Source organism: Trifolium pratense, linkage group LG6, assembly GCF_020283565.1.
Source record: "Trifolium pratense cultivar HEN17-A07 linkage group LG6, ARS_RC_1.1, whole genome shotgun sequence".
Lineage (NCBI taxonomy): Eukaryota > Viridiplantae > Streptophyta > Magnoliopsida > Fabales > Fabaceae > Trifolium > Trifolium pratense.
The window spans coordinates 2,228,064-2,242,273 of NC_060064.1; the positions used below are offsets into that span (position 1 = coordinate 2,228,064).

Here is a 14,210-nt window from a genome sequence, read left to right on the forward strand (position 1 = left end):
TCCAGTGTTCTAGAGTTTGTTTTTACAATCGAGCTGAAAATCGAAACTAGAATCTCGTGCATAGTATCAAATATGATTTAATGTCATTTTTTATATTTAGTTTTTCAAAAATAAAAATAAATTTTAAACTAGTTTCACATATGATAATGATGCCATCTTTCAAGATACAAAATAATAGTCCATTCATTTTTTATTTTATTTTTTGTGAATATAGTAGGAGATATTCTTAGATGGTCACATGTCCAAATAAATTGCATTTGGTCACACTCACAAAATATAAAATAAGTATTTTAAAAAAATATATATTTACTTTTCAAATTATTAAATAACATAATAGTTTTTGTACGTGTGATCAAGTGCAATTTATTCGGTCACGTACCATTTAAGAAAAATCCATATACTGTAGTAGTTCGTTGATACAGAGACACATGATGGACAGTTATACGGAATATAACAAAGCAATGAAACTAAACTTTATTATGAAGATGAAGATGAAAGCAATGCTTTGTGCTGGTTCCGTTCGCGCCAAAAACACCATGAACGTACATTATGCTAACCAACATTCTTGATGCTGCGATAGGTGGCCTTTTTTTTTCTATATCTTCGGCTTTGCCCTTGCTTTCAGCATACCTTCAAACGGTTTCATTGAAAAACATTTTTTCGGTCTTAACGATTTCCCTTCTCAGACGTTTGATTTCGGTTTTTTTCTCTTTCAATGGGCTTTTGCAATTGCTGCAGCAGGAATCACTAGCGGATGAATTGCCGAAAGAACACAATTCGTTTCTTATTTGATTTATTCGTCTTTTTTTAACCGGTTTAGTTTATCCAATTGTTGCTCATTGGTTTTGGTCTTCTGATGGTTGGGGTAGTCCTGTTAGAACTGAGAATCTTTTGTTTGGTTCTGGTGTTATGGGAACTTTCTTACTTTAGTTTGGTTGGTACAGTTTTAACCCCGGTTCTTTTCTTAATATTTTGAAAACTTATGGTGAAAGTGGTAATTACTATGGTCAATGGAGTGCTATTGGGAGGACGGCCGTGACAACTACATTGGCCGGTTGCGCTTCGGCTCTCATGACTTTGTTTGGTAAAAGGATTCAAACAGGTTATTGGAGTGTGACCGATGTATGTAACGGTTTACTTGGTGGTTTTGTGGCTATAACCGCAGGGTTTTCATGTTGTGGATACATGGGCCGCAATTATTTGCGGAATTATTGCTGCTTGAGTTTTAATTGGATGCAATGTTTTAGCTGAGAAATTCCACTATGATGATCCTCTTGAAGCTCCACAACTTCATGGTAGTTCTGGTACATGGGGGAATATTTTCACTGCCTTGTTTGCCAAGAAACAATATGTGAATGAGATTTATGGTGGTTCAATTGATAGGCCTTATGGTTTATTGTTGAGAGGTGGTGGAAGATTATTGGCTGCAGATGTTGTTCAGATTTTGGCTATTGTTGCTTGGGTGAGTGTTACTATAGGAACAATGTTTTTTATTCTTCATAAATTGGGATTGCTTAGGTCTTCCCGGAAATCATATGGGAATGATAGAGTGTCCCGAGGAAATGGCCGGAGTAGGCAGAAATTTGATGACAGGGAGCATGCCAGGGGACAGTTTAATAAATACAGTATGGATGAGAAGCGTGATGGTGATTTTAGAAACAGTAGGTGTGTGATTGAAAGATACTAGTAGTTCATTAGTTCCATTGAACACATTTTTGTTACCCGGTTTGTTGTTGCACGTAACTACTACCAATCACCAAAATTCAAATGTGGTACAAGTCTATAAAGGTCTGTTTTTCGACCAAAAGACTTCAATCATGATGGTAATGGTAAAATTTCCCTGTTCAATCTACCTATATACCAAGTCTGTTGAAAAAAGATGACAGATCATTGAAGTTGGCTAGAATTAGTGTTAATTAAGGGACCATTGCTATCCATCAGCAAAGGTAACCTGCCATTTTATGGTTTATAAACATGGATTATTATGTTCCCTTTTTGTACATTCTATCATGGTTTTCTCATGCCCACATGTAAGCTGTTATGCAAAAGGAAGCATCAGCAGAATTAGAACTTGTACTATTAAACACAGAAAAGTTAGAGCTAGTAGGAGTGAGTTCACTTTTTAAGATATGCATAAGATTGTACACAGATGGATGAGTGAACCTCCAAACTTTTAAAGATAGTGCTCTGTGAGTTGATAGGTTACTGCATGGTGATAATAATCCTGGTTGGAAGATTGGGCTGGGTTTAGTTACATACTAATAATACTATAAATGGTCCTGGATTTTTCAAGCATCTTTTGGCTGTAGATGAAAAAGGGAACACTAAAGTTTGTGTGATTGCACATTGAAGAAAAAAAGTGACATTAGTTGAAAATTTGGAATGCTTCATGATGGATATTTGGATTTCGGTATGCCTTAATTGGTTCATTGTTGTTGGCTGTTGCAGGAGGTCGGCGTCAATGTTAAGAGGTTACATTCAACTGAAGGTTCAGAAATTTTACCACGTCCTGCAGTTGTAACAGTGATGGGTCATGTTGATCACCACAAAACTTCCCTTCTTGATGCTTTGCGTCAAACATCAGTGGCAGCCAGGGAGGCTGGTGGCATTACTCAGCATCTAGGTGCCTTTGTGGTGGGCATGTCATCAGGAGCATCAATCACGTTTCTTGATACTCCTGGTCATGCTGCATTTAGTGAAATGCGCGCAAGAGGTGCAGCAGTCACATATATAGTAGTGCTAGTTGTTGCTGCAGATGATGGTGTAATGCCCCAAACACTTGAAGCCGTGTCCCATGCAAAATCAGCTAATGTACCAATTGTAGTTGCAATCAATAAATGTGATAAACCAGGTGCAAATCCTGAAAAAGTTAAACTACAGCTTGCTTCCGAGGGCTTGCTGCTGGAGGAGATGGGTGGGATATTCAGGTCGTTGAAGTTTTAGCGATTAAAAAGACTGGATTGGATAACCTAGAGGTAGCTTTACTCCTTCAGGCTGATATGATGGATCTTAAAGCACGATTTGATGGGCCTGCTCGAGCATATGTGGTTGAAGCAAGACTTGACAAAGGACGGGGTCCATTGGTGACTACTATAGTGAAGGCAGGGACTCTAGTTTGTGGACAGCATGTGGTTGTCGGCTCACAGTGGGGAAGAATAAGGGCTATTAAAGATGCAGCAGGGAGGTTAACTCAACGAGCAACTCCGGCAATGCCTGTTGAGATTGAAGGGCTTCGAGGGCTGCCAATGGCTGGTGATGATGTCATTGTTGTTCATTCTGAGGAGCGAGCTAGAATGCTTAGTTCTGGTAGGAAAAAGAAATCTGAAGAGGACAGGCTTAGGGGCAAGATGGTGCAGAATATCCCAACTACTTCAGATGATACTGAGGAGGTTCCGCTGAGGGTTGAAATGCCAGTAATTGTAAAAGCAGATGTTCAGGGAACTGTTCAAGCCGTTACAGATGCTTTGACAACTTTAAATAGTCCTCAGGTATGCAATGATTATTAACGAAAAACACATAGATTAGTATGAACACAAGAGCTTAAACTTTTTTCCGTTTTTGTGTTGAAGCATCCTTGATCAAGTTATTAGCTTAAACATGGTTTGTGCTTTGTCCAAATGTTTAGAGATATAAACTGACACCATTCACAGGAGTGCAAAATTTTAGTATTGTTTTTCTATTATTTACTATTTGTTTGTTGCTGTACAATAATAACCAGTCTATAATATCGTTGCCAGGTTTCTGTGAATATTGTCCATGTTGTAAGGTTGTTGAAGGTTTAGTGAACAGGACAGCAACCATGAGGCTTCTGCGGAGCGGTGATGTGGTGTTTGAAGGACCTTGTTCATCTCTTAAGAAGGAGAAACAGGATGTGGATTCTGTGAAGAAGGGAATTGAGTGTGGATTAGTTATCAGTAACTGTCATGATTTTCAGATTGGTGATGTTATTCAGTGCTTAGAACAAGTAGTTAGGAAGCCCAAGTTTATTAAGTCGGAGAGTGGTGCTGTTCGAATAGAGTGCTGATGAAGCCAATACTTCTTTCAGCATACATTTTTGTGGTAAAATTATACCTGAGATGCCAAAATAACTAACAAATACAGTTACATGACATGACACCCTTTGTTGATAGGTGTGTGTGTGGCTGCACATGTTCAGATTTTGGCTAGTTGGTTTGGTGAGTGTTACTATGGGTACAATGTTTTTTGTTCTTCATAAATTGGGATTGCTTAGGTCATCAGCTGAGGAAGAAGTGGCTTATGAGTATGAAGAAGAGGTTCAAGAACAAGACAAGACACATGCATTTGAAGTATGAAGAAAACTAAGACTCTTTCTCTAGATAGTATATAGCTAGCTACTTGGACATTATGTATGGTAGCCAAAAGTTGTGAATGTTCTCCTTCCCAATTATGTTTGTGTTTTTTTCTTTTTTAGCAATGTTTATGTTTCGTTTTAATTCGTTTTCTCAACAGACTCGTACATATTTCGAAAGCTTTGATTTCTATACAGTCAATAAAAATGTTTTTTACAAATTATTTTACCACTTGGATCAATTCACTATTGGTAGAAACAAAACAATTTGCAATTGAAAGGAAAATGAAATAAAAATATAACCATCATCTCAACTCAGGACCGTAAATCTTTCTAAGCTCATAAATAATAAGTATATTAAACACCGATGCTTTTTCATTCAATACAATGAATTTCTACTTAAGTGATATTTTTACAAGTCTATTTAAGTAATTAAGACATAAAAATATATCATTGCTCTTCTTCCTCATAATGCAAGGGACAGCTCGACAAACTCGAGCCATGAAACTTTAGCTGCTAAGAGAAATATAAGGCCATAATTATCTGAAAAAATAAACCTTAGATTACAACGATACAACCAGCCAACGGCATGCGCTGCTGAATATGGTTAAACATTTCATCTTTTGCTGGTCCTTATTTTTATTGAAAAATTTTGTTGAAGTTTCTCCATGAATTCTGTTAGCACTGGACACAGATATTGCAGATGTGCCGGCACAAAGGAGAAAACTGATCCTCAATTTACAGAATTTTCTCTCCAATTTCTATCCTAAAAAAGCATGTGGGCAAACAGCAAATGATCTTCGCCCAAACAAAGACTACGAAAAATAGAAAACAAGTGCGAACAGAAAAGTTGTTCCCTCCAAATGCTACTAACACTGCTATGCCCTTCATAATTCATATTAAATAAGATCACCAATATATCCCAACTAGCCCAATAAGAATCTGAAAACATCACTTAATGAAATAATCCCTTCCACACGCTTGCTACCAGCCTCCACAATCACAAGTCTCCTAACCCCTGCAAAAGTGCAGAAAACCCGTGAACAAAGGAATTATATTATTTTCCTTCTAAGAAAGGGGAGAGTGCTTTAGCTTATTTATATTAGTAAACAAAGTAATACCAGGACTAGCCAACCGCTCCATCACTTTGTGCAACGAATCAGACCTCAAACACATATGACATCTGTGGCCATTGTAAAGCCCATAAGGAGCATTTGCATCTTGTCCCAAAAGTAATGCCTACAACCATGAAGCACTAATATTTAGATTCATTTTACGCTGAAACAACAACCAAATAAATGTATGACTGTTAAATCTCAAAAGTTATCACATAGTAGGATACCTGATGAATACTAATTTCATCGAGGGATATTCGAGCATATGCTTTATCTTTAGCCAATGCAGTAATATCGCTGCAAAGAAAATAATAGGCATGTATCATATATGTTCGAGGAAATCTTTCAAATTTTAAATATGAGAATCACACACAAAAAGGGGGAGGAAAAAAACACTACCTTCTTGAATATATGTCGAGCAATGAATCGTTATCATCCACAACTGGTATTGAGCTAACTTTAGCTGCAAAGAGAGAGCGTATTCAAGTAGGACATCAAAAGCAAGACCACAACAGGTTAAAGTACCAAGATTTTAACAAAACTGACATTGCTACAAACTAAATCAAGAGAGAAAACTATTCAGCAAATATTGTCCCACTTGACAACAAAAATAAAAACCACAAATGTGTATTGGTGAAATGACATTTTAATTTTAAAAAAATTCTAATTTTGACATGGAGTGGCTGTTTAAATTGACAGTTAAATGGACATTCTTAGGTTTGAGTCCTAACAGGAACTATTTGTTAAATAAGCTGAATGTTTCTATTGGTTCTATACAGAAATGCATGGTTATACACAATAACCGCCCCTTCAATTTCCTTTCCCTTAATTAATAGATAACATTAAAACATAAGAATGATCACCTTGGACAAACATCGACAAGGCAGCACCAAGAGAAGCATTTGGCCTTAGCATTGCGAGTGGCTGTCCATTTGGATCCCCAACTCTAGGCACCCATGTACCCAAAGGTATTGAACCAATAGGAAGTTGAAGAATGGGCAAAGAACCAGCAGAGTGCTTAAAATGCCTGCATATACCTGAAATTTATTCCAAACATCAGTTCCAACTTCCAAACCATTTATCTAGAGACAATAGACCTAGAAGCTTACATTTTAGAATTCCTGATAGGGAGGCAAGATGCAGCAGTTGGGGAATTGGTCCATCCTCTGGAGAAGAATGAATGATAGGAATTGTTGACACCTTGTTTTGCAAAACCTTCAAAGCCACGTCTTTTAGGCATTCCTTGGGCCCAGCCTGAAAATCAAAGACAAATAAAAAGTATCATAAAAGGTTCAAGAGTTTACCTCCAGTCCTTTTTGATAGAGGGGAAATCAAACATCATCAGAATTAAGTACACAGCAAAAATGCATTTTCTTCAACATTTAATGTTAAACCATCATCCATATGAATGCAAAAGAAGGAAGCTATCAAAAGTTATATGATACAAATTGATAAATACTGTAGAGAGGAAAGGAATAAGGATTAATTGAGAGAAGGAATGAAGCAGAAGTATGACATAACCACAGACGGACATTTGTAGCTGACAAACCTGAATCGTCTAGATACATAAAAAGTGGAGAACTTACAAACTATTAAATTGGGAGAACTTAGATACAATGAAAACTTTATCACAGTTGTCAGGAGGTCTTACATGAACAAAACAGTGAGGATCTGATACCCCATTAATATCAAGTGCCCTGCGTTGCTTTAATTTTCCCTCTTTCCAGGCTGCTATAGTATGAGTCTCAAGTTGTTCTTCAGTCAAATTTGATCCATGATTCCCCAACTGAAATCAAACATGTTACAGATAATTGAATTTACAAAAATAAAAATGCATTCAACTAGAATAGTGGGCTAGGAACCATAGATACTAAAGGGTAGCAGTGAACGATCATGATTGCAAATATGTTCACAAGAATATAGACCAGCCACGCATATCTAGAATGGAAGAACTAGAAGACATTTAGCAAAAAGACAAGAGCATGAAAGAGATTTCACAATGCACATATTTTCAAGGCATTCTCCCAAAAAACAATTTTATGGCATTACTGTATGAGCTGAAATAATTTTCGTGCCAGCTCCACAAATTATCTATTACTAGCCTAATATAAGGATGACATGATCCTCTTTTTAAAAAATTATGTCATTTCCTACCCATCAAGTTTTTATTTTTTACAATTTTGTAACCAGCTGTTTAATAGCGTCTTAAAACATCAACCCAATAGTTTGTAGGGTGTCTTTTACCGAAAACTGGCACAGAAGGGTTGCATAATTGTTTTATTACCCACAAACCTCTTTCAATATGAGAATGAAGTCCATTGCACTAAGCACTCCAACAAACCGACTGCTGTGAAAATCCCATAGAGGGGCCATAGATACATCCTGAAAGAAGATAACATTAGACACATATATGGGCATGAGTGTGTGCCCTGATGCAAATAGACAAAATATATCTTAAAGAGGGGGAAAATACCTGCTCATACAGAACATGGAATGCTTGCTTAACTGGTAAATTTACATCCAAAGCAATGACCTGCAATTATTATAATATAATTATATAACAAACTATAAATGATCCAGCGTCAAATAAGTCTCAAATTAGTATGAGGAAGTAACAAAAGTTGATAACGAAAATCATTCAAACCTTCCCAGATTCGGGAAGCAGTTCATATGCAGTTTGACCGGACAAGAATTCAGATATACGGCGACGAGAGACCTCCAGATCAGACTCTGACATCCTTGGATTAGCTTCCTGGTAAAGTTATCAAGTTAAGCAACTTCTATTGTGTAGCACATAGTTTAAGACTACAATTCATTTCAAAGCAAAAATAAAAACAAATTTGACACTTCCCAGCATCAATTCCTTTTTCATTTGTATTCTAAGATTTATCACTAGAGGGAAGAAAGAAAATTTTCAAAGGGAACCTGTTAGGATCCTTTCTTTGTGTAAGAAAGAATTCCTAAAAACTGAACAGAATAATTCTAACTAGAATCAAGATTGATCAACAAAATTGAGAAAAAAATAATTCTTTGAATATCTTTCTGTTACTATCAACTGAATGGGATAATAGGAATGAACTAGAAGATAACCTTGGTTAAAGGAGAGAAAAGGGAGAGAAACGGAAATGGAATTTTATGAATTCCTTTTGAATATTCTCTCTCGGTGCCGGGTCTCGAACCGAGTACCTCAAGGTTGAAGAACAAATCCTCAACTCAACCAAGTGACCACTCAGGAGACAGGCTCCTTTTGAATATTCTGTTATCTGAGAAACTCAGAGAGATACAATATTTATAACAGAATTGCTCCGCAAGATAGACAGTTATAACTGTGTTATAACCGCTAAGCTGATGTGGCTCACCTTTAACGGCACTGAGATTCTGAGGTGGCACTCTAACTAACTAATAGAGAGAATAGTAAAAAGTAATACACACTGATCCATGAAATAAAACTTGTATATTCACACAACCTTGCGCACAAAGCTACCCCAAAGGAGCACTCTCAAGTCTCACTCTCCTTTCGCACCAGATAATTCTCCAGTTACAACTTAATTATTCAAAGTTATCATTTCCCTCTACCAATTGAGGGATATTTAAAGACTTCCTAAAAGGAAACAAAATAACAACTTTTAACAACTACCTGACAAACTTATCAACTTACTAACTAATCTAATTATCCTCTATTCTATATCCTAACAGAGCCGCGACATCAATTCATTTTTCATTTGTATTCAAAAGATTTATCACTACAGGGAAGAAAGAAAATTTTCAAAGGGAACCTCGCCTAAAAAACAAAAGTGGAGATAAGGTGACTCCTAAAGAAAGTACAAAGAAAAATAGGGCACATCGTTATTTCTACAGATAAACAAATTAATCAAAATAATAGAGCTAGAAATCATCATTTCTAGGCATGATCATTATTTTGAAAGTAATAACTAAATACACCACCATTATTTCTACCAACACCTATTGGTAATGAGTGGCAACGAGTTTGATTCTTCTTACATTCTATCACCTTGAAGACAATGATATGACATAGCATTAGTAATGCAAAAGGTGAACACCCATCCTAAAAGCCGGTCTGTCTAGAGAGGAAAGCCACTACATTAAGTGGGAGTTCAGTTTCTTCCACAAAGCCAGTGTGGAACTTGTGCTACTAAGCCAGTTGTGTTGGAATGAACAGTCCATCCACAGGGAGGGGGGGCAATAAACCAGGCACCATTACCAATTTCAATTAGAGATGAGACTTGAGAGCACTAAAATATATGGAACAACAAAAGGATGTGGCTGAAGAGGGAACGAAGAAGAGACATACCGCATGCCCAAAGACATCATTATCAACCTCCATGTGGGACCTACTGGTTGTTTCAGCACTTAAGATGGCAGGTAAAATATCCGGTTCTCTCAATACATAAATAGTATTTACTACTCCATAGGTCCCATTTGCAATTGGCTGCTCAATATCATGCCGCCACTCACCATCCACATTAAATTTGTACTGCACATAATAGGGAAACGATATTGTCATGGTTAGTATGGCTTCCCCGAATATCAGATATTATACTAGCAAATTAGCAATACCTCGGTTTTACAAAAATCAATATAACAAAAATGCTCCCCCAAATATAGGAGTATGGATTATATGTAGTCTATTGTTTTGATGGATGAATTAAAGCAAGTGGAAAAATTACAAGGTCTTTCAATTTTACAAATAGGAACAAAATCCTAGTCAAAATCATAATGTGTAAAATTTTATAGGGTAGCCAAGTAATATGGCATTGTTCAAGTTCAAATTTAATGAAATATGCGATATCATCGAATAAACCACTAGAGTAAAACCCTAGTCTAGCGATCTACGTAAACATACTGTTTTTGAGAAAAACATGTTCAAGAAAAATAGACACAAATCACCTAAATATTTTCACATTTAAAATCCAACCAATAACCATTAACATTCACTAGTTCACTCCTTCCAAAACTCCAAAGGCAGCTCTAATACCATCACAGAGGCCACCCCAATTTTACCAATCAATTAGTGATACAAACTGTTTACGGAAGTTGGAAATTATCACAAAGATCCAATTTTTGTTTCTGAAAATTCTAAATTAAAATTTTAAACTCGCACTATTCAGCCACACACATTAGTAAACAATGTAGAAAAAAAAGCTAATCATAGAACCGATAAGATTATTTTGTCCCATTTTTGCTAAATTCATAAAAGCCGAACAAACAACCTGATGATATCCTGGCATCAAGCTGCAAATAACCTGAAACACAGAAGGGCATCCTTCCATCGGAGACATAGGAATATGTTCCGACCATCTGTCCACACACAAAAATTGACATTATCAGATCAAATTTAATTCTAGCATTAATAAACAAAAAAAAACTATAAACACGGACACGTCGACACTGGTAACGTAAAAAAACATAGGACACGTCACTGCTATATATATAATTTTTAAAAAAATCCAAATTGATAATCAAAATATATACGTGTACATTTAAATCGACCAATTTATTTCTTTTAAAAAAGTTCTAAAACAAGATATAGTAGAATTTGACTTTTTTCTATGCATCTACTATCGAAAAAACTAAAGATGCCGTAATCAAATTTAATGACTTTAACTCCGCATTGACCAACATTGTGTCAACACATCTTTAATTAACCATTGATCAACAAATTTTCAAGACATTTGTCTTAGTCGTCCTACACGTGTCGTACAAGTGACATACAACTGTCGTACACCGATCCAAGGAGTGTCACAACAAAGGAAAAAAAATCAAATTTTTTGGGATACTTATGAGTTATTACCAAGTGTCATACGAGTGTTGGACACCGGCGCGTGCACGCGCCACACGTATGTGCTTCATAGAACAACACAAACAAAAAAAACACACAATCCCATCTATCTACCTATCTACCTATCTACCTATCTATGTATCTATCTATCTATCTATCTATTATCATATGCATATGTTAATAATGAATGTGAATATTATATTATTGAAAAACAAATTAAGGAAGTTAAGAACAACAACTAGCATGAAAACAATAAGAAATTGTATTGTATACCTGGTGAAAGAACCAGTGAGAAACACTCTTCTTCCACCATGACGCCAAACAAAACGACTCGGAATCAAAATAGTTCCAGAACCTCCAACACTTCCTTCATATCCCCTATCTGTTACCGAAGCATACATTTTTTTTCTTTTCTTTTCACAAATCTCAAAAACAACAACAATATCAAAGTTATGACAAAAAAATCCTCTGCCACCGGAAAAAATTGTCAACGACGGCAGAACAGAGGAGAGGACACAATCCCCTCCTCTTCAATAGTTAAACATACAGTGCACCTTCACAATCACCACACAGACACAAAGTCTCTGATTGTTAAATCAGAAAGTTATGATCGATAATTGAGAAGCAGAAATAAAAATGAAGGAATGAATTAGGGTGAAATCGATGAAATCGGAGTGAAAAAGAGGAATTAGGTCAAAGAGAAAGAGATATATGATGATGATGATGATGAGAGAGAGAGAGAGAGAGAGAGAGAGAGAGAGAGAGAAATTTGAAGAGAAGAGAGAAGAAGAAGAAAGCATTAAATGATTAATAAATATGGAAATAATTTAATTGATTGAAATTAAATATTAAAATGAAAAAAAAATATGAAAAAAAAAAAGGGAAGGTAACAGAGCACTGAATCTGATAGACATATTCCTTTTTATGTTCTGGTCGGAGTCGGAGAAGACATCTAAGCTTGGTGGAAAAATAAAATAAATAAATTTATTGTAAAATTGCTCAAAATTATAGGAATATGTTGGAATAAAAAATGTCTTAATATTTTTTAAATGTTTTTTTATATTTAAATATATGTTAGCAGATTACTCCTATTTGCGTAATTATTTGCGCAATTTTTTTTGAAGCAAGTGATGCAATCGTTCGTGTAAAATTAGTATTATAAGATAAGATATTGGCATAATATGCTCTTCTTTCTACTTTTTATCATTTTATAGATAAAAATAATAAATATTGCAAAACTAAAAAGGAAACATAGAATCGTTTTTTTATTGATTGGCTATTTTTTTTTTATCTTACATGAATTGATAAATTCACATATAATTGTTGTGAGATCCTAAGTTCGAACCTGAGTCACGACATTCGACCTAACAATTTTGACATTTTATCAGTTGAAATATGACTTATGGGACAATTGACTAAATTTTTATGACATCGTTTTTCATTTTTTTTTACTAATTGACTACATTTTTATGATATCGTTAAATATTTTTAATAATATAGAGTTATCTAAGTATACACAAATTTAAAACATTTTTTTTACGGATACACAAATTTAATTTAAGGGTAAATAGTGTCATACCCCCTGCAAAATAGGCGAGTTTTGCGTTACCCCCTGCAAAATATTTTTTTGAGATTACCCCCTGCAATGTCAAGATTCCTTGCGTTACCCCCCTGGCTCAACAAGTGGGCATATGACATGGACGAATCTTGACGTGGCATGACACGTGGAAATTAATTTATTTTTTATTTATTTTTAATTGCCAACTCAGTAATTATTTATTTTTTAATTAAAAAAAATGAAAAAAACTTTTTTTTTTAAAGAAACTTTTTTTTTAAAGAAATCTTTTTTTTTTAAAGAAACTTTTTTTTTAAAAAAAAACTTTTTTTTAAAGAAACTTTTTTTTTTAAAGAAATTTTTTTATTTAAAGAAACTTTTTTTTTTGGTTACTCTATTATTATTAGTTATTATTATTATTATTATTATTAGTTTTTTGGTTACTATTATTATTATTAGTTTTTTTTCATTTCATTTTTTTTTTGGTTACTCTATTATTAGTTATTATATATATATATATATAAGAATTTTTTTATATATATATATAATAACAACTTTTAGTAAAAAAAAAAAAACTTTCTTTTAAGTAAGTTCATAAAAATATAACAACTTTTAAGTTTTTTTTTCATTTTTTTAATTAAAAACCCACATTAATTAATGAGTTGGCAATTAAAAATAAATAAAAAATAAATTAATTTCCATGTGTCATGCCACGTCAAGATTCTTCCATGTCATATGCCCACTTGTTGAGCCAGGGGGGTAACGCAAAAAATCTTGACATTGCAGAGGGGTAATCTCAAAAAAATATTTTGCAGGGGGTAACGCAAAACTCGCCTATTTTGCAGGGGGGTATAACACTATTTACCCTTAATTTAAAGATGAAAATTAATTTAAAGATGTAGATATTTTAAATACAAAGATTAATTTGACACCAAAAAAATGTATGAATAGTTTATTTGAAACTTTAAATTAACATAAAAACGTACTTTGGTTTAAACTAAGTTTAAATTAAAAAAACAATTTGTCATTTATCTTAAAATAATTTTTAAATTTTTTAAATTTCTTGTTTTAGATATTTTTAAAAGTTTAAAATGCCGCATAAGCAATTTTTAGTCAAAAAAAAAATCAGCAGCGGCTCGCAAATGCAAAAGAGGGTAAAGTTTGGGGTCAAAATAAATCAATTGAAATTTGGGGGGACAAAATCGAACAATTGTGAAACTTAGGGGGTCACAATCAAGCAATTGAAACTTGGAGGGTTGAAATTAAACAATTGTAAAATTTACGGGGACAAAACTGCATTTAAGTAAACTATGATATTGTCATACATTGTTGTCAAGCGAGTAATAGGTGTGGAATACTATAAAATGCAACATGTCAAGGACAATAAATAAAGTTAACATCAATATTAGATGACGGTGTGATGACGTCGAT

At 34.4% G+C, this 14,210-nt stretch overlaps 2 protein-coding genes across 2 annotated transcripts; one reads left to right on the forward strand and one right to left on the reverse strand.

Moving 5' to 3' along the window:
* The first annotated feature begins 431 nt into the window (after positions 1-431).
* On the forward strand, positions 432-4,024 carry LOC123889028 (translation initiation factor IF-2-like). The gene is given in 7 exon segments (XM_045938201.1): positions 432-542; positions 931-1,102; positions 1,248-1,453; positions 2,449-2,917; positions 2,920-3,488; positions 3,738-3,755; positions 3,758-4,024. Coding segments are annotated over 7 exon segments (1,812 nt in total).
* A 619-nt stretch (positions 4,025-4,643) lies between these two features.
* On the reverse strand, positions 4,644-12,264 carry LOC123890913 (sucrose nonfermenting 4-like protein). The gene is made up of 13 exons (XM_045940655.1): positions 11,498-12,264; positions 10,656-10,743; positions 9,737-9,919; positions 8,069-8,176; positions 7,898-7,957; positions 7,717-7,806; positions 7,076-7,210; positions 6,534-6,678; positions 6,288-6,461; positions 5,824-5,887; positions 5,652-5,721; positions 5,431-5,548; positions 4,644-5,327 (listed from the first exon to the last, which is right to left on the reverse strand). Exons 1-13 carry the CDS (start codon positions 11,623-11,625, stop codon positions 5,236-5,238), a joined length of 1,455 nt encoding a protein of 484 aa, XP_045796611.1. The 5' UTR covers positions 11,626-12,264; the 3' UTR covers positions 4,644-5,235.
* Between the last annotated feature and the right edge of the window lie 1,946 nt (positions 12,265-14,210).

Coding starts and splice junctions, on each gene's coding strand:
- LOC123890913 (XM_045940655.1), bottom strand. CDS start 11,625: ATGTATGCTTCGGTAACAGATAGGGGATATGAAGGAAGTGTTGGAGGT. Junction 7,807..7,897: donor TCCATGTTCTGTATGAGCAG/GTATTTTCCCCC, acceptor ATCTTCTTTCAG/GATGTATCTATGGCCCCTCT. Junction 7,211..7,716: donor TCATTCTCATATTGAAAGAG/GTTTGTGGGTAA, acceptor GTTTGATTTCAG/TTGGGGAATCATGGATCAAA.